At 38.8% G+C, this 18413-nt stretch overlaps 1 protein-coding gene across 7 annotated transcripts in view; it reads left to right on the forward strand.

Annotated features, from left to right (window-relative positions):
- The window catches only part of DNM1L (dynamin 1 like), a 67271-nt gene that overhangs the window by 12103 nt on the left and 36755 nt on the right, over positions 1-18413 (forward strand). For 4 of the 7 annotated variants that reach the window (XM_050750040.1, XM_050750042.1, XM_050750043.1 and 1 more), the window contains exons 2-3: positions 11483-11630; positions 18157-18203. In XM_050750040.1, the coding sequence (XP_050605997.1) occupies positions 11483-11630; positions 18157-18203 (195 nt within the window). Of the gene's footprint in view, positions 1-11482; positions 11631-16622; positions 16662-18156; positions 18204-18413 lie in introns of all 7 variants that reach the window. The other 3 variants (XM_050750047.1, XM_050750041.1, XM_050750045.1) reach the window with 1 other exon arrangement.

An 18413-nucleotide genomic window follows, 5' to 3' on the forward strand; every position in this document is an offset into this window, starting at 1 on the left:
GCCCGCAGATGTGTTTCATTTAGTCTGTGTGTATTGACACATACAGTATTAAAAATAAATGAATTGGTTGCCAATGTTTAAAAATTGGTGGATTTAGTTGAAAGGCCCAGATTTCTGGTTTTGCCTTAAAAAAATCAGAAAATCTGATAACCCTTCACCCGTATTCCCAGTGGATTTGAATAATGCCTGCTTTAGGTGGGTCAGTTAATATCTAGTTAGCCACAGCTCCTATTGCTCCCAGTTGCCTTCCCTGGTTGCCAGTTATCATCGTATATGTGCTGCTCTTTCTTTATAGTGTAAAATAAGCAATGAAATATTTCCTACTACATCTGCATCAAAAGTGGGAAAGTTGAAGACTACTGGGTTATAATTCATCCCTGTTACTTGTTACCTAAGTATATCTGGGCAAGTTACATAATTTTTCTAAATCGCAGCTAACTCATCTATAAAATGAGAATTAAATAGTAACCATCTAATAAAAGTTGTTAGACTTAAATGAGGTAAATCATTTAATGTTAAATGTTTGATTAATATTAGCCATTACTACTGATTAAAATGGCTGTACATTTTAAGAAAAATGACCATTTTTGGGCAGATGTTAGAAATATTCTTATTTTTCATATAAAAATGTCAGGAGAATACAATCTGATGGCATTAAAAAAATCACTTTACTGAAGTATGATTGACATTCTGATGTCATTTTGACCAAAGTCTGGATTGATTTATTCATTGCATGTGTGGGCAGCTGAGTTTGTAACTTCTGTATTAGTTTGCTGGGGCTGCCATAACAAATTGCCACAGACTGGGTAGCTTAAAAAGCAGAAGTTTATTTTCTCACAGTTCTGGAGGCTACAAGTCCAAGATCAAAGTGTCAGCAGGTTTGGTTTCTTTTGAGGCCGTTTTCCTTGGCTCGTAGATGGCTGCCTTCTTGCTGTGTCCATGGTGTCTCTGTGTCTGAATTTCCTCTTCTTATAAGAATGTCAGTCAGGGCCGGGCATGGTGGCTTACGCCTGTAATCCCAGCACTTTGGGAGGCCGAGGCGGGCGGATCACGAGGTCAGGAGATCGAGACCATCCTGGCTAACACGGTGAAACCCCGTCTCTACTAAAAATACAAAAAATTAGCCGGGCGTGGTGGCGGGCGCCTGTAGTCCCAGCTACTCGGGAGGCTGAGGGAGGAGAATGGCGTGAACCCGGGAGGCGTAGGTTGCAGTGAGTGGAGATTGCGCCACTGCACTCCAGCCTGGGCTACAGAGCGAGACTCCGTCTCAAAAAAAAAAAAAAAAAAAAAAAAAAAAAAAGTCATGTCAGTTTGCATTATGGGCCTATCACCCCAATAGCCTTGTTTTTTTTAGATGGAGTCTCGCTCTGTTGCCAGGCTGGAGTGCAGAGGCATGATCTCGGCTCACTGTAACCTCTGCCTCCAATCAAGCGATTCTCCTGCCTCAGCCTCCCGAGTAGCTGGGACTATAGGCGCTGCCACCACGCCCGGCTAATTTTTGTATTTTTAGCAGAGACAGGCTTTCACCATGCTGGCCAAGATGGTCTCGATTTCTTGACCTCGTGATCCACCCGCCTTGGCCTCCAAAGTGCTGGGATTACAGGCGTGCTCTACTGCGCCCGGCCGGACTTGTTTTAACTTAATCGCCTCTTTAAACGCCCTGTCTGCAAATATAGTCGTATTCCAAGCTACTGGGGGTTAGGGCTTCAACTTATAAATTTTGGGAAGACATAAGTCTGTAACAACCTGTCCTAAAAAGGCAGATCAAAAACATATGTTATGGACTTTATTAGAGATAAGAGACTGAAGGTGAGAACTAAGAGAGCCAAAAGCCTGATCATAGATGATTGGTTAAGAGCACTTGGAGCAGATGAGGAGAGAAACAATAATCATAACAGATAAAAGACAAAAGTTCCCCAGAGCTGAAGTACAACATCTTCAGGTCTCAATTGCTGCACGTAAATATTGAGAGAAGAGACATACCCTGGTTAAATTTCTGAAATTAAAAGAATACTACAAGCTTCTAAATTGAAATAGTAGGGGGGAAAAAAGCTTTCTTACACGGGAAAGAGAATCAGACTGGCATTAGACTTCCAATCTGTCACAGTAAATGTTATTGCATGGAGAAATGTTTAAAATTTAGAGTTCCTAGGGAAATTGTGATTATAAAATTCTGTATTCATTCATACTATAACCATTTTCTCTTTTTTTTTTTGGGTGGTGATATATATTTCAATTTTTTAAAATGTTGCTCATTCCATTCTATAGAATAAGATTTACATTTAAGCAAAATTAATTAAAATCTAAGCAGAGAGATCAAGTTAAGCACAGGCTTCAAGAAGTCCTGCTGGGATCTCAGGAATAGAGACAACATGTTAAAAGTTTTGGTTTGAATGTATTGAATTTTTTTGTTTGTTTGTTTTGGTGCATTCTGGAGTCTCCAAAAGTCAGTCACCATGAGTACCTGTTAGGTAGATGATACTTATTTTAATAACAGCAACCTAAACTGGGGTTTAGGAGCTGTATTTTCCAAGAAGTGACTCAGTCTAATTCTGAAATGACCAAAGCAGTTCATATCATTTTATTCACATTTGAACTCCATTGGAGTCAGGGATGAAACGTCATCTTCTATTCCAAGAATGAAGTCTTCAGATAATGTCCAGGTGCTTCAGAACTAACTAGTCATCATAAGAACACAGAGTCCATAATTTCTCTAATGTGTAGTTTTTTGTGGTTTGTAGAAGCATCAAATGAATCACAGTGCTACCAAACTCCACACACAACCAGTCACAGTGTCCTTCCCATCCATCTTAACATGAGGCTCATTTTTACATTTCAGATATTTGTACATTTTCACAGTGTAATAGGGACATATGTCAAGTAGAAGTTCCACTCACTATCAATCATGAAGTAGCTGTAATCTGTATATATATTTTTTTACACAGTCATGTGAAATTTATATATACACATATAATCCCGGTTTGTTCACTTATATTGCTATATAATGGTCCCTTATAGGAATATATCCTGTTGAAATTTACGTGTTCCCCAGTGTTTGCTATAGCTGTTTTTGTAAACAGTGGTACTGCGGATATTCAAATAAATGTCTCATGTTTGAGAATTTCTCTTAACAAATCAAGGAGTGGAACTGCCAGATCATAGGGTATATTTATTGGATATTGCTATTGCTCCTCAGGATGGCTATAATTTACATTCCCATCAACAGAGTTAAGTTTGTTTATTTATATCTGTACTTTGTATAGTCACATTTTAAATTTTTGGTACCTCATTGTGGTTTCTATTGCATCCTCCTGATTACTAGTGAGTGTGAGCATCTTATCATGTTTCTTGGCCCTTTGAGGTTTTGTTTGGTGAGTTTTTGTTCATATCTCTGCACATTATTTTCTGTTAGGTATTTTTAAAAATTTGATTTGTGGGAGTTATTTATACATTTTGGTTACCAGTTACTTATAGATCGCAAATGTTTTCCCTGAATTTTTTCTATGAGGAAAAGAAGTCTTAATTTTATTGTGGTTGAATTATCTTTTCTTCTATGGTTTTGTACATTTTGTATATTATTTAAGAAGTCATTCTCCTTTATTTTGTTTTTTAACAGCTTTATTGAGATATACTCTATATACCATAACATTCCCCATGTACAATGTGTAATTCAGTGTTTTTTTTTTTAGCATATTTATAGAGTTGCACAACCATCACTTTAAACTTTTCTTTTCTTTTCTTTTTGAGACAGGGTCTCACTCTCTTGCCCAGGCTGGAGTGCAGTGGCATGACCACGGCTCACTGCAGCCTCAATCCCCTGGGCTCAAGCGATCCATCTGTCTAAGCCTCCCTAGCATCTGGGACTACAGGCATGTGCAACCTTGCCTGGCTAATTTTTTTATTTTTTGTAAAGATGAGGTTTTACTATGTTGCCCAGGATGGTCTTGAACTCCTTGGCCTCAAGTGATCTGCCTACCTCGGCCTCCCAAATTGCTGGGGTTACAGGCATGTGCCACCTCGCCTGGCCTTTCTATCACCTTTAAACTAATTTTAGATTATACCATCATTCCAGAAAGAAACCTCATATCTATTAGTAGTCACTCCCCATTCTTCTTCACTCTATCCCTAAACAGCCACATAATCTACTTTCTAGCTATAGATTTTGCCTATTTTGGACATTTATCTTTTTTTGAGATGGAGTCTCGCCCTGTCACCCAGGCTAGAGTGCAGTGGCGCAATCTTGGCTCACTACAATCTCCGTCTCCCGGGTTCAAGCAATTGTCCTGCCTCAGCCTCTCCTGAGTAGCTAGCTGGGAGTACAGGCACGTGCCACCGTGCCCAGCTAATTTTTATATTTTTAGGTTAAAATGGGGTTTCACCATGTTGGCCAGGTTAGTCTTGAACTCCTGCCCTTGTGATCTGCCCACCTTGGCCTCCCAAAGTGCTGGGATTACAGGCGTGAGCCACCGCGCCTGGCCGTATTTTGGACATTTCATATAAACAGGATCAAATAATATGTGGTCTTCTGTGACTGACTGACTCTAACTTAGCAGAATAATGTTTTTAGGTTCATCGATGTTATAGCATGCGTCAGTACCTTACTCCTTTTTAGGACTGAAGTATAAAATAACTTTTATAAGACTAAACATTAGTCTTGGTACTTCTAGGGGATTAAATATCCATATTAGGGATCCTGGGAAGATGACAGCAGTGGTAGAATAGTTTCCTAAATGTCTATATGACTTTCCCCTAAACACAGAACAAAGAGGAAAACCAAAAACACATAGAAAACGTGTACAGGAAAATTAGTTGACTATGTTTCTCTGCAAATGCTCAAGTACCAGCAGATTGGGAACAAACCATTGTTATCCATGCTGGAAGAAGCAGAATGAAGCAGTGGCACATCTGATGGAGTGGAGAATTGTGAATAACCCAAAGGCAATCACTAGAAAGCTTTTTAAAGGACCGATTTTAGAATACCAGCTGAAATGGGAATTTGGGAAGGGTGTTGCACACATCGACAATGGGTGAGTGAAAGAGATCAGTTGTAAAGTCTGAAGGGACTGGCATTCCTTCATGAAACTTTAAAAACTAACCAAAGCTCCCTTCCAGGCCCACTCCTCACAAGAAGAAGGAAGTGAGGATACAATTGAGTGTCCTCTGAAGAATACAGACAGACCAAGGAAAGAGAAGGTCCAGATAAAAGCAGGGGAGGTGAACAGGGCCAAGATATCTCAGAAAGCAAGAAACTATACTTTTGAATACTATATGAAAACAACAAGAGGGAGTTTTAGAGTATAAAGGCAGAATAGCTATTCAGAGCCAAGCCTCTTTCAAAAGTCAATAGTATGAAATGATTGTTGTCAAATCTCATGCAAATTTTTGAAGAAAAACAAGATCCCTCTAGACAAGGAGATGAAAGTACACCAGAAAGACAGAAAACAAAGAAAAACTGAGATATTAAGACAAAAGGCAAGACAGAAGACACTACAATGATAAGACATTTCAAAAAATTAATTCGCATAAGAAAAATTTAAAAATTAAGTGATAGTGAAGTATTATAAATAAAAGAAAATGGCTGGACATGGTGGCTCACACCTGTAATCCCAGCACTTTAGGAGATTGAGGCAGGAGGATTGCTTGAGTCCAGGAATTTGAGACCAGCCTGGGCAACATGATGAAACCCTGTCTCTACAAAAAATAGAAAAAATAGCTGGATGTGATGGCATTTGCCTGTAGTTCCAGCTACTTGGGAGGCTGAGGTGGGAGGATCACCTGAGCCTGTGAAGGTTGAGGCTGTGGTGAACCATGCTGGCGCCACTGCACACCAGCCTGGGCAACAGAGTGAGACCTTGTCTTGGATAAATTGAATGAATGAATGAAATGAAACAAAATTTCTTTTAGAAATGAAGACAAATTAGAAGGAACACAAGAGCAAGTAAACGTAACAGATAATACCTTATGAGGGAAAGAAGCTGAAAAGGAGAAAGACATTAAAAATGAAGATATGTAAAAAGAATTTTGTAGAAATTGACACATTGGAAACAAGTAAAGAAAATCCAGCATATGTATATTATGTGTCCCCAAAGAAGAAAACTGTAGCAAGGGAACAGAATGAGTACTAAAAATTACAATACAAGATAATTTTAATAAAATAAAAGTAGATGGGGAACTAAACTTTGGAAGACTACAGCACATACCTAAGAACAGTGACACGGTAGACCAACACTGAGGCATAGTCTAGAAGAATTATTGGACTTCAAAGGAAAAATAAAAATCCTTCAGACATAGAGGCAGAAGTCACAGAGTCTCTTACCTTTATAAGTAAAGGAAAATCAAGGCCAGGTGTGGTAGCTCATACCTGTAGTCCCAACACTTTTGGGAGGCCGAGGTGGGGGTATTGCTTGAGCCCAGGAGTGTGAGACCAGCCTGGGCAATATAGTGAGACCCTGTCTACACACACACAAACACACACAATATAGTGAGACCCTGTCTACACACACACACACACACACGCACACACACGCATGCACACGCTGGGTGTGGTGGTGTGAGCTTGTAGTCCAAGTTACTTGGAAGGCTGAGAGGAGGAGCTATTGAGCCCAGGAATTGGAGGCTGCAGTGAGCTGTGATTGCACCACTGCACTCCAGCCTGGGCAACAGAGCTAGACAGTGTCTTAAAAAAAAAAAAAAAAAGAAAGAAAGAAAGAAAAAGGAAAAAAAGAATCAGATTACTGTCTTTTTTTTTTTTTTTTTTTTTGAGATGGAGTTTTGTTCTTGTTTCCCAGGCTGGAGTTCGTGGCACGATCTTGGCTCACCGCAACCTCCTCCTCTGAGTTCAAGTGATTATCCTACTTCAGCCTCCTGAGTAGTTGGGATTACAGGCATCCGCCACCACACGGGCTAATTTTTGTATTTTTAGTAGAGACGGGGTTTCACCTTGTTGACCAGACTGGTCGCAAACTCCTTACCTCAAGTGACTGCCTACCTTGGCCTCCCAAAATGCTGGGATTACAGGCGTGAGCCACCACACCCAGGCTGGTGTACATGTTCTTATCTTAAATATGGAATTTCATTGTCTCCTTTCTCTTGTGACAGTAGGGAGACCAAGGTGGGCAGATATACACCTTGTATAATACACTTTTGTAAAATACAAAAAATTAGCCGGGTGTGGTGGCATATACCTGTAATCCCAGCTACTTGGGAGGCTGAGGCAAGAGAATTGCTTGAACCAGTGAGATGGAGGCTGCAGTGAGCCACAATTATGCCACTGCACTCCAGCCTAGGTGATAGAGTGAGACTCTCTAAAAAAAATAAAAAATAAAAGTCACAAACAATATGCTAGAATTTGAAGAATATTGTTCCCATTAGCCCTTCCTGGGGAATCTACTAGAGAATGGGTGTCAGAATCAGAATGACTAGAGACACGTTAAAGGCTGGTGATTTGTATTACACGTAACTAAGACCAAATGAGGGTTTGAAAGAAGATATGGTCTGTAAAAGGGTGGGAAGGAGAATGGAAGGATTATATACAAAACATTTAAAAAACTACTTTCAGTAATAATGGTGGTGGTGGTATTGTTGGTGTTCTTATTTTGAGAATCTTTGTGTAACATGAAATAAAAAGCAAACAAGTAATTGTGTTGTTCTAATTCTGTCACAAACTGTGTAATTGAGAACCACAGCTCTTGGTGTGGAAGAAAGAAGATGAGGTGACTGATTAGAGGAATGTATGTTTGTGTTAGGGGTGGGTGAGGGTTGCAAGTGTCGGTAGCCGAAATAGAGAAAAAAGCTAACGTTTAAATTCAAGGAGCTTTTTTAAACTACAGATAAACCCTCCTTTCACCAGGGGGAAAAAAGAATCCCAGGAAGAAGAAATTAGAAATATTAAAAAAAATCAATTACAAAGCAAAATCAGCAAAATATTTGGCCAATCAATTTAATAGTCATTTGGAAAGTCTCATAAAAAATAGAACGTAAAATATTAGAAATAAGAAAAATGAACAAATTCTGAGGTTATTATGAGTAGATGATGCCTATAAATTCGAAAATCAGAGAATTCAATTTTTTTTATGGACACATTTTATCAGACATACAAAGAACAGGAAATGTCTATATGTTGTTAAAATTATTTCAGAGTACAGTATCAGAGTACAGGAATGAAATGATGGAAAGCACCCTGTTTTATTTAATGAGGGGGCTACCCTGGATATCACAACTGCAGTTTCTCAAATATGTCTTATATTCTTCAATTTAACTCTCCAGATCCATTCAGCTTTTGTGTTTTCCATCATAGGGGACCTTTCTGGACAACATGAATGAGCCCCTATGTCCTCTGTCTTCTGATTTGGATGTGGAAATGAGGAGCCCTGGCAGGGAATTGGAGGAAAGAGGAGAAAAATGTCCTGGTCTTGATTCCCCATCTCATACATTCTGTATGTAGGAGCCTTGGGCTGGCTGGCTGTGTCAGTCTTAGTCCTGGTCCTTCCTTTTAGGCTTTGGGGTGATGAGAGCTGCTCTCCTGTTACTAGCCTGGGTTACTGCAATATCCCTTGTGATTTCCTGTAAGCCTCACCCACAGCTTTGTAAATAGTCCTTTGTAAATAAACCCTCTTTAAATTAATCTAATTTGAGTGGGCCATCTGCTTCCTGCAGACCCTGTCTGACATAACAGATGAAATTAGGATTTTTGTATTTGTAGAAAATAAATTTTTAAAGTACAAGTTTTGACTAAGAAAAAAATAGAGTACATAATATACTGTATAGAAAAATAACAGTTTATTGCAAACTTAAGAAAAATGACAAATTTAGAAATATTTAAAAATGTATAATAGAGGTTTATATATTATTTGATTATTCCATAAGCTGTTAGTATTGATATTTGTTATTATTTAGTAATTGGATATTGGTATTGTATGTATGTTAAATTCCCTGAATGTAAGTGGTATGGTGGCTGGCTCCTGGAATCCCAGCTACTCGGGAGGCTGAGGTGGCTTGAGGATCTCTTGAGGCCAGAAGTTAGAGGCTGCAGTGAGCTATGATCACGCCATTGCACTCCAGCCTGAATGACAGAATGAGACCCCCATCTCTTAAAAAAAAAAAAAAAAATCCTGAATGTGATCATTATATTGTGGTTTTATAGAAGAATGCCCTTGTTCTTAGGAGATGCATGCCACAATGTTTAGAGTGGAGTATCATGATTTCTGTAACTAACTCTCAAATAGGACAGCAAAGGGAGAAAAAGTCTTTGTGTGTACATGTAAGGAGAGAGAGACATAAAGTAAATGTGTCAAAAATGTTAAGTGGTGAATTATGTTAAGATATATGAGTATTCACTGTTACCATTCTTGCAACTTTTTTTGTGGCATTGAAAATTTCAAAATAAAAAGTTGGAAAATATTTAAAACAACATACAATGAAATACTTATTATGGATAAATAACTTTATTATAAACTAATAAGAAATATATAAAATGCTAGTATTCGAATAAGCAAATCACTAAAGGAGAAATATAGAAAGCCCTTAAACAAAAGGATGCTTGACCTCAATAATAAAGGAATGCAAATTTAAATGAGCTGTCAGTATCCATCTAGCAAAGTAGCAAAGATTCAAAAAGCAATGCTTTGGGAGTCTGAGGCAGGCAGATGACTTGAGGTCAGGAGTTTGAAACCAGCCTGGCCCACATGGTGGAACCCTGTCTCTACTAAAAATACAAAACAGCTGGCCGTGGTGGCACACGACTGTAATCCCAGCTACTTGGGAGGCTGAGGCAGGAGAACTGCTTGAACCCAGGAGGTGGAGGTTGCAGAGAGCCAAGATCGTGCCACTGCATTCCAGCAGCCTAGGCGACAGAAGAAGACTCCATCTCAAAAAAAAAAAAAAAAAAAAAAAAAAAGCAACGATGCTTAATACTGATGGGGCTGTAGCAAATTGAACAAAGTGGTAACTGTTGGAAATATAGCTTGATGCCATCTTCTCTGCAGTCTGGCAGTATGTATGAATGCTTAAAATCTGTATGCTCGTCAATCACAGCAATTTAACTTAAATGAACTAAATCTAGTGAGGTAATAGGATAAGTGACTAAGGTTATATGTATAAGCACATTTATTGCAGCATTGTTAATAACAGCAAAAACCATCTAAATGCTCATCAGTTCGGGTTTGGTTTTACACATAGTAGAATATTGTTTTAACTATTACTTTTTTTTGAGAAGGAGTCTCACTCTGTGCCCAGGCTGGAGTGTGATGGCGTGACCTCGGCTCACTGCAACCTCTACCTCTCGGGTTTAAGCTATTCTCCTGCCTCAGCCTCCCGAGTAGCTGGGATTACAGGCACGTGCCACCATGCCCAGCTAATTTTTGTATTTTTAGTAGAGACAGGGTTTTGCCATGTTGACCAGTCTGGTCTCGAACTCCTGACCTCAGGTGATCTGCCTGCCTCAGCCTCCCAAAGTGCTGGGAATTGATACAGAAGTAGTTAATGTATTGATATGGAACAATATCCCTGATTATTACATTAAAAATAAAAGCAGGTTAGGCCAGGAGCAGTGGTTCATGCTTGTAATCCCAGCACTTGGGAGACTGAGGTGGGAGGATTGCTTGAACCCAGGAGTTTGAGACAAGCCTGGGCAACATGGCAAAGCCCCACCTTTACAAAATACAAAAATTAGAATGGTATAGTAGTGCGTGCCTGTAGTCTCAGCTACTGGGAAGGCTGACGTGGGAGGATCACCGTATCCTGGGGAGGTCAAGGCTGCAATGAGCTGTGATCGCACCACTGCAATCTAGCCTGGGTAATAGAGTGACACATTGTAATGATAATAATTAATAAAAATAGAAGGTTAGAGAAAAAGATATGCATTACTGTCCCATTTACAGTAAAATAACTACATATTATAGGCATAATTTTATATATACCAATATTATGTAGGTTTTGAAACCTGGTTGGTCTCCGAGTATCAAAACAGGTGGGAAAATTATGGGAAAACAGGGCTTTTATTTTCTGGTTTTGGCTTAAAAACAAATAGATCATGTAATAGGAAATAAAATTATCTTTCATTTAGAAAGTCTGTGGCCGGGTGTGGTGGCTCATGCCTGTAATCCCAGCACTTTGGGAGGCTGGGGCAGGTGGATCACCTGAGGTTGGGAGTTCAAGACCAGCCTGACCAACATGGAGAAACCCCGTCTCTACTAAAAATACAAAAAGTTAGCCAGGTTTGGTGGCACATGTCTGTAATCCCAGCTACTCGGGAAGCTGAGGCAGGAGAATAGCTTGAACCCGGGAGGCGGAGGTTGCGGTGAGCTGAGATCATGGTCATTGCACTACAGCCTGGGCAATAAGAGCCTCCGTTTCAAAAAAAAAAAAAAAAGTCTCTGCACTAATTAAAACAATTCTGTATGCTGGTTTGTTAATATAGTTTATTGAATTAACAAAAAAAGGTGTTAAGAAACTCATTTTGCTCTTGTATGTATTCTGTTTCCAGAGCAGTGGAAAGAGCTCAGTGCTAGAAAGCCTGGTGGGGAGGGACCTGCTTCCCAGAGGTACTGGAATTGTCACTCGGAGACCTCTCATTCTGCAACTCGTCCATGTTTCACAAGAAGATAAACGAAAAACAACAGGAGAAGAAAATGGTAAATTTCAGATTTGAGATAAGAATTATTTTACAGCTCTTCATTTTTGATCTGTTCTTAAAAAGATATGAATTGATTAGACAATTAGAAATTAGTGGCTGTAGCATAAACAGAAGTCCTGTGAGAAGTAATATGCATCTTTCTTAATGTAAAGAAAGAGTAGTTTTTGTTTTGTTTTGTTTTGTTTTTGAGATGTGAGTCTCACTCTGTTGCCCCGGCTGGAGTGCAGTAGTGCGATATTGGCTCACTGCAGCCTCCACCTCCTGGGCTCAAGCCGTTCTCCTGCCTCAGCCTGCCAAGTAGCTGGGATTACAGGTGCCCACCACCACGCCCAGCAATTTTTTGTATTTTTAGTAGAGACAGGCTTTCACTTTGTTGGCCAGGCTGGTCTCGAACTCCTGACCTCAAGTCATCCGCCTGCCGTGGCCTCCCAAAGTGCAGATCACGATGTCAGAAGTTCAAGACCAGCCTGGCCAATATGGTGAAACCCTGTCTCTGCTAAAAATACAAAAATTAGCCAGATTTGGTGGCACACGCCTGTAGTCCCAGCTACTCAGGAGGCTGAGGCAGAAGAATCACTTGAATCCAGGAGGCAGAGGTTGCAGTGAGCTGAGATTACACCACTGCACTCCAGCCTAGACGACAGAGTGAGACTCAGTCTCAAAAAAAAAAAAAAAAAGAAGAAGAAGAAGAAAATAGGCATTGTCCTTCATAACCGTTCTTTTTTGATTAAATTGAAAATATGTTAGGGAAAACTGTGTGTGTATCAGCAGATTTTAAGTTGCTTATCAAATATGTATCCTGTGGTAATTATATTAGTGAGGTTTGAAATGTTGAATGAGAGTAATGTATTTAATCTTCCTATTTAGTTCAGTATTTGGCTCAGATTTTCTTATTTATAGAACTCCGTAACATAGCTCTAATTATTAAATTACTTTTGCAGCAGAGTACCATATCTGTTACTTATCTGCAGAGATCTGTTTTCAATGCAGTTTTATTCTACTTCTTATTCTGATTTAAGATAGGACGATAGTATTGACAAAATTGAACTTATTTTAATTTCTGTGTCTGATTTTTTTCATTTACTGTAGGAGCTGTTGGTGGTGATGAGTTGAATTTTTTTTTTATGGGGAAAGAAAACTTCATGAGCATCTGCTATGACTCTAGAATGTTAGTCACTGAAGCAAGTTAGTGTAGTTGTAGATGTTGCAAGTAATATTTTTAGATAGATTGCCAGTGGATATATGGGAGCATTTTAATTACATTAGGTAGCTTCTGGGTATGTTATTCATCACTTTGCATTTCTCTAATACTTACTGAAGTTCTGAACCTTGAATTTAATCATTTTGGATTAATCTAGCGTTCACCTTCAAATGTATAGAATAACACTTATAGAATTTCATCCCCACTAACTGATTTCATCAAATTTACCAAACACCTGAAACTAAGACCTTAAGAAAGTATATATTAGGTCTGTCTCTCTTTTTTTTTTTTAACTTTCATTTTCTTCTGTCACCTTGAGAGGGCCCGTGATATCCTGTCTCTCAGAAACTATTTGAATTTTGGGCAGTGTTTCCTTAGATAAAATTGTGCTTGTTAGAAAAGGGTGTACATTTCAGCTATAGAAGTGTCAGCTCCTTGGTATCTCTTTGTTTTTATGTCCACTATGTTTTTTTTTTTTTTTTTTTTTTTTTTTTTTTTTTTTTTTTGAGACAGAGTCTCACTCTGTCGCCCAGGCTGCAGTGCAGTGGCCGGATCTCAGCTCACTGCAAGCTCCGCCTCCCGGGTTCACGCCATTCTCCTGCCTCAGCCTCCGGAATAGCTGGGACTACAGGCGCCTGCCACCTCGCCCGGCTAGTTTTTGTATTTTTTTTAGGTAGAGACGGGGTTTCACCATGTTAGCCAGGATGGTCTCGATCTCCTGACTTCGTGATCCGCCTGTCTCGGCCTCCCAAAGTGCTGGGATTACAGGCGTGAGCCACCACGCCCGGCCTGTGCCCACTATGTTTTGTTGATGTCTCCTCTTAGTGGTTGGTCAGTACATCTGCCTACCTATTGTTTTTTTCCAAGCTTAGTGCTGATTTTGTATACACATTTGCCTAAAATGGCAACTACCCCAAACACAATATAGATTATATAAATTTGAGTACTAGATTTCACATGTTTTATTCTAGGATAGACAGTTCCTTCGTTTTTCATCAGAGCTTCTTTATCCTTGGAATAAACAATTCTAAGGCCGGGTGCGGTGGCTCAAGCCTGTAATCCCAGCACTTTGGGAGGCCGAGACGGGCGGATCACGAGGTCAGGAGATCGAGACCATCCTGGCTAACACGGTGAAACCCCGTCTCTACTAAAAAATACAAAAAACTAGCCGGGCGAGGTGGCGGGCGCCTGTAGTCCCAGCTACTTGGGAGGCTGAGGCAGGAGAATGGCGGGAACCCGGGAGGCGGAGCTTGCAGTGAGCTGAGATCCGGCCACAGCACTCTAGCCTGGGCGACAGAGCGAGACTCCGTCTCAAAAAAAAAAAAAAAAAAAAAAAAAACAACCAATTCTAGCATATCATAAATCATCCTAACCCAGAGAAAATTAGAAACCATGAAGCAGATAAACAATATAGTTAGCTAGAAGAGTGTGAACTACGGGTGGATCACGAGGTGACAGCCCCTGATAATACTAAAAATACAAAAAACTAGCCGGGCGTGGTGGCGGGCGCCTGTAGAGCTACTCGGAGGCTGAGGCAGGAGAATGGCGTGAAAGGCGGAGCTTGCAGTGAGCCGAGATGGCGCCACTGCACCCCAGCCTGGGCGACACAGCGAGACTCCGTCTCAAAAAAAAAAAAAAAAAAGAAAGGGAGGAAAACATTAACTTTCCAAAAAAAAAGAAGGAATCAGTTACTAACATTTTGTGTAGGGATTTTAGCCAGTAAAGGCTTAGATACATGACAAAGACCTAGGTTACCAATAATAGATTGAGTAGTACATTCTAAGATGACATGGAGAAGTATAATCCATTTTAGATGTAGCTCCATCAAAACTGGCTAAAGTAAAACATTTTAGTGTTTAATATGTATAATTCAACTATCAGGAAATTTATTTAGCATAGGATTCTTCGTTCTGTCAACTGTGGGATAGATAACTGAGGTGTCAATATGTACATTTATGGTCATCTCAGCTTGCCCCTTCTGCCAATGTGAAAGAATTTTCCGTTAAAATTTTATTAAAAACAATACTAAACTATGTTTTAGAGTGGAGTGGTGGTTCAGTTTGAACAGAACTCCACAGTTATCTTTCATATTTTTGTAAGAAATAAATCAGGCTTTCCTCAGCTTTCCTTTGAGACAAAATCCAAAAGTAGCATGCTGATTAAAGGCCAAAATTGTGCTATATATGATGCTTCTGAACAGTATCAGTAGAAATTGGAAAAAAAAATGTGAAAAAAAAAAAAATTTATTTTGGAGAGAAAAGTTGTTGAACTAAAGCAAAAGCTTTTTTGTTTTCTTTTTAAAAAATGCAAACATAGGCCGGGCGTGGTGGCTCATGCCTGTAACCCTAGCACTTTGGGAGGCCGAGGCGGGTGGATCACCTGAGGTCAGGAGTTTGAGACCAGCTTGGCCAACATGGTGAAACGTCATCTCTACTAAAAATACAAAAATAAGCTGGGCGTGGTGGTGGGTGCCTGTAATCCTAGCTAATCGGGAGGCTGAGGCAGGAGAATCACTTGAACCCAGGAGGTGGAAGTTGCAGTGAGCCGAGATCGTGCCATTGCACTCCAGCCTGGGAAACAGAGCAAGACTCCATCTCAGAAAAAAAAAAAAAAGCAGACATACCTGTTTCACAGAATAATGCTTAAGATCTTGGTATAATTTGAATTATTACCCCTATTTCTTTAAGTAACCTATTTGTAAAAGCAATCAGTTGCCCCCTCAAAAAAGCAGTAAAATTATACATCAGAATTAAAGGAAAGAGATAGGATTAATTTTTCTGCATAAGGTGCTATGATACATGTAGTAGTCTCCCTTTGGGTTGAGTCCACAAAGGTGAAGAGTTAACTTTCTGCAGTGTTCTATTAAATCCAATATATGTTTCAAGTAAAATACCCTTATACAGTCCAGTCTTAGGCAATGGGGCAAATACTTACATATACTTAACTAACTTTTAAGGTTTTGAAAGATGTATGTAGTATATTTTGTAGATTTTTAAAAATCAGGCAGTTTATCTTTTCCCATAGTAGGTTATCAGATATCTCAGGCAAAGTTTTTTTTTTGAGGCAGAGTCTTGCTATGTTGCCCAGGCTGGCGTGCAGTGGCGCAGTGATCTTGGCTCGCTGAAACGTCCTGGGTTCAAGCAATTCTCCTGCCTCAGCCTCCCGAGTAGCTGGGATTACAGGTGTGTGTCACTAGGCCCAGCTAATTTTTGTATTTTTAGTAAAGACGGTGTTTTGCCATGTTGGCCAGGCTGGTCTCGAGCTTCTGATCTCAGGTGATCAGTCTGCCTTGGCATCTCAAAGTGCTGGGATTACAGGTGTGAGCCCCACACCTGTCCCAAATTTTTGAATAGTGGATTGATTGTGCTTCGTTTGTGTCAGAGTTAGAAACAGTGGTGACATAACTTTTTTATTATTTTAAAAATTTTAATTTTTATTTTTTAGACTAGTCAAGTGCAGTAGTGAGAAGGGGGGAAAGAGTAGAACAAGGAGTTCCATCTGTAACTGACTGAACAATCAATTGAGATAACTACCTTCAGACAAGGCAGATATAGCTAATTATATTGGAAAGGTTTTTTCCTAAAAAAGTTATGGCAAGCAATATGCTTTGTTTCTGTGACTTACAAATATTATATACGTCCCTCTAATTCTAGTTGTAAATTTTGAATGATTGAATGCTATGTGCATTTGAAATGTGATCAGGTTTCTGCACATTTGAATTTTTAATAAGGTTTAAAATTTTAGGGATAAGCACTAAACTTATTCTGTGCTGTTTCTCTTTAACTACAGACCCTGCTACATGGAAAAACTCAAGACACCTTTCTAAAGGTTTCCTTTATCCATTTGCTTTTGACCCTTTTTTTCTCTTATGCCTGCATGTGTGCTTATATACTATTACAGGCTGTGTGCATTTTTTTTTCTTCCATTTTTATTTGCCCATCCACATTGATTGCAGGTTTTAGTGGTTCTTGTTATTTTTTTGGCATTGCATCAAAATGCAAGCTTTTTTGGTGGTGAATGTAATTTATTTTATTTTTATTTTTGAAGATGTGCTTGTGAAGTCAGGCCTTTTTAAATATAATAAGATAAAGTAGAAACAGCTCTTTGGTATGTAGTACTTGCATTTTGTGAGTTCTGTTCACCTAGATTACTCCAGTCCTCCAATGAGACTTCTTGGAAGAAGGTACTAAGCTACAAGTAGGTGAGCATTTTATCTGCAAAAAGGATCCGGTTTTATTTACCTTTATCCCACCAAAGCATTGACTCACTCTTCTATTTATCTGAATATCTTACAATCATTTTTATTTAGACTTCAGGTGGCTGATATGCATTATTCAATAAACTTATTAAGATATTTTAACCTTCTCTAAATTTGACAAAAGCAAAACAGCTGTGTTTGGAGGAGATTAAAGTTAGATTATCTTTCCACAATTAAACAGTTCTAGTTTCTCTAGGAAAAACAGAATGTATCTTGCTCTCCAAGTTTTAGACTACTTCACACAGTGCAACAGTGAATCTATTTTCCTCTTTCAGCAAGTACAAGAGGAACAGACCTATGACTGGAAACTAATGGAGGGTGGCAACTCCTTACGCTGCGTATACCAGGGTTCTTGTTTTTTCTTTTCTTCCATTTTATTTCTTTCCTGCCTCCAGTTCCAAGGGAAAAGTCTTGACCCTGGGGGAAAATCACCTTGAAAGTGTGTGTAAATTACAAAGCAGCTAGCTCTATAATAATGAGAGAGCTCTTTAAAGGAACAGCAAATTGTGACTCTACAGGTAACCAACAGGAAACCAAATTTTTAAAAAGAACTGAAGAATTAGCTGTTTCATTGACACATTGTAAAATTTTTCCTTGAGTCATATGTGTTAAATCTGTTACATATGTTTTTTGCACTACTCAGTGGGATTCTTAATTTTTCTTCTTAGCCCCTAACTTTACTTTTGTCAGAAAACTGCTTTTATATGTAAGATGTTTAAAACTAAAGAATATTCCTTTTACTGTCATATAACTTCACCAAAAAAATGAAGAGAAATAATTTTATTTGCAAAATCTAGATTTCAGCTGGTGGGAAGGCATGTGAGCAGCTCTGCCTGAAGTTGGTCATGTTTTTGAAATACACCATACAATTTTTAAAATATAATTTAGCAGAAAATACAATTTTAGAAAAATATAATTTAGCAGACTTTAAAATACTTGTTAACTTGTACTTAATGGCAGAATTAAATACAAGTTAACAAGTGTTTTATTATGTTGCCTTTTTGAATTCCTAAAGATAAACAGTAGTTTCCTAAGTTTCTAATAAATGAGTTTTTCTTTTTCCAGGGGTGGAAGCAGAAGAATGGGGTAAATTTCTTCACACCAAAAATAAGGTAATCACACAAGCGTATAATGAAATAATGTTGAAAATAATATTTTGTATGAATACTTGATAATTTAGTTTCTAATCATTGGCAATTAAGTTATTTTGAAGTAACTATAACTATTCCTTATAAAATAAATCTTAGTAATGTTTCCAACCACAGTTTATTGGAAAACACTTGAAATTGAGGCTGATTTTCTCTGTGATTTGGTGATTCTTA

This window comes from Macaca thibetana, chromosome 11 (assembly GCF_024542745.1).
Source record: "Macaca thibetana thibetana isolate TM-01 chromosome 11, ASM2454274v1, whole genome shotgun sequence".
NCBI lineage: Eukaryota > Metazoa > Chordata > Mammalia > Primates > Cercopithecidae > Macaca > Macaca thibetana.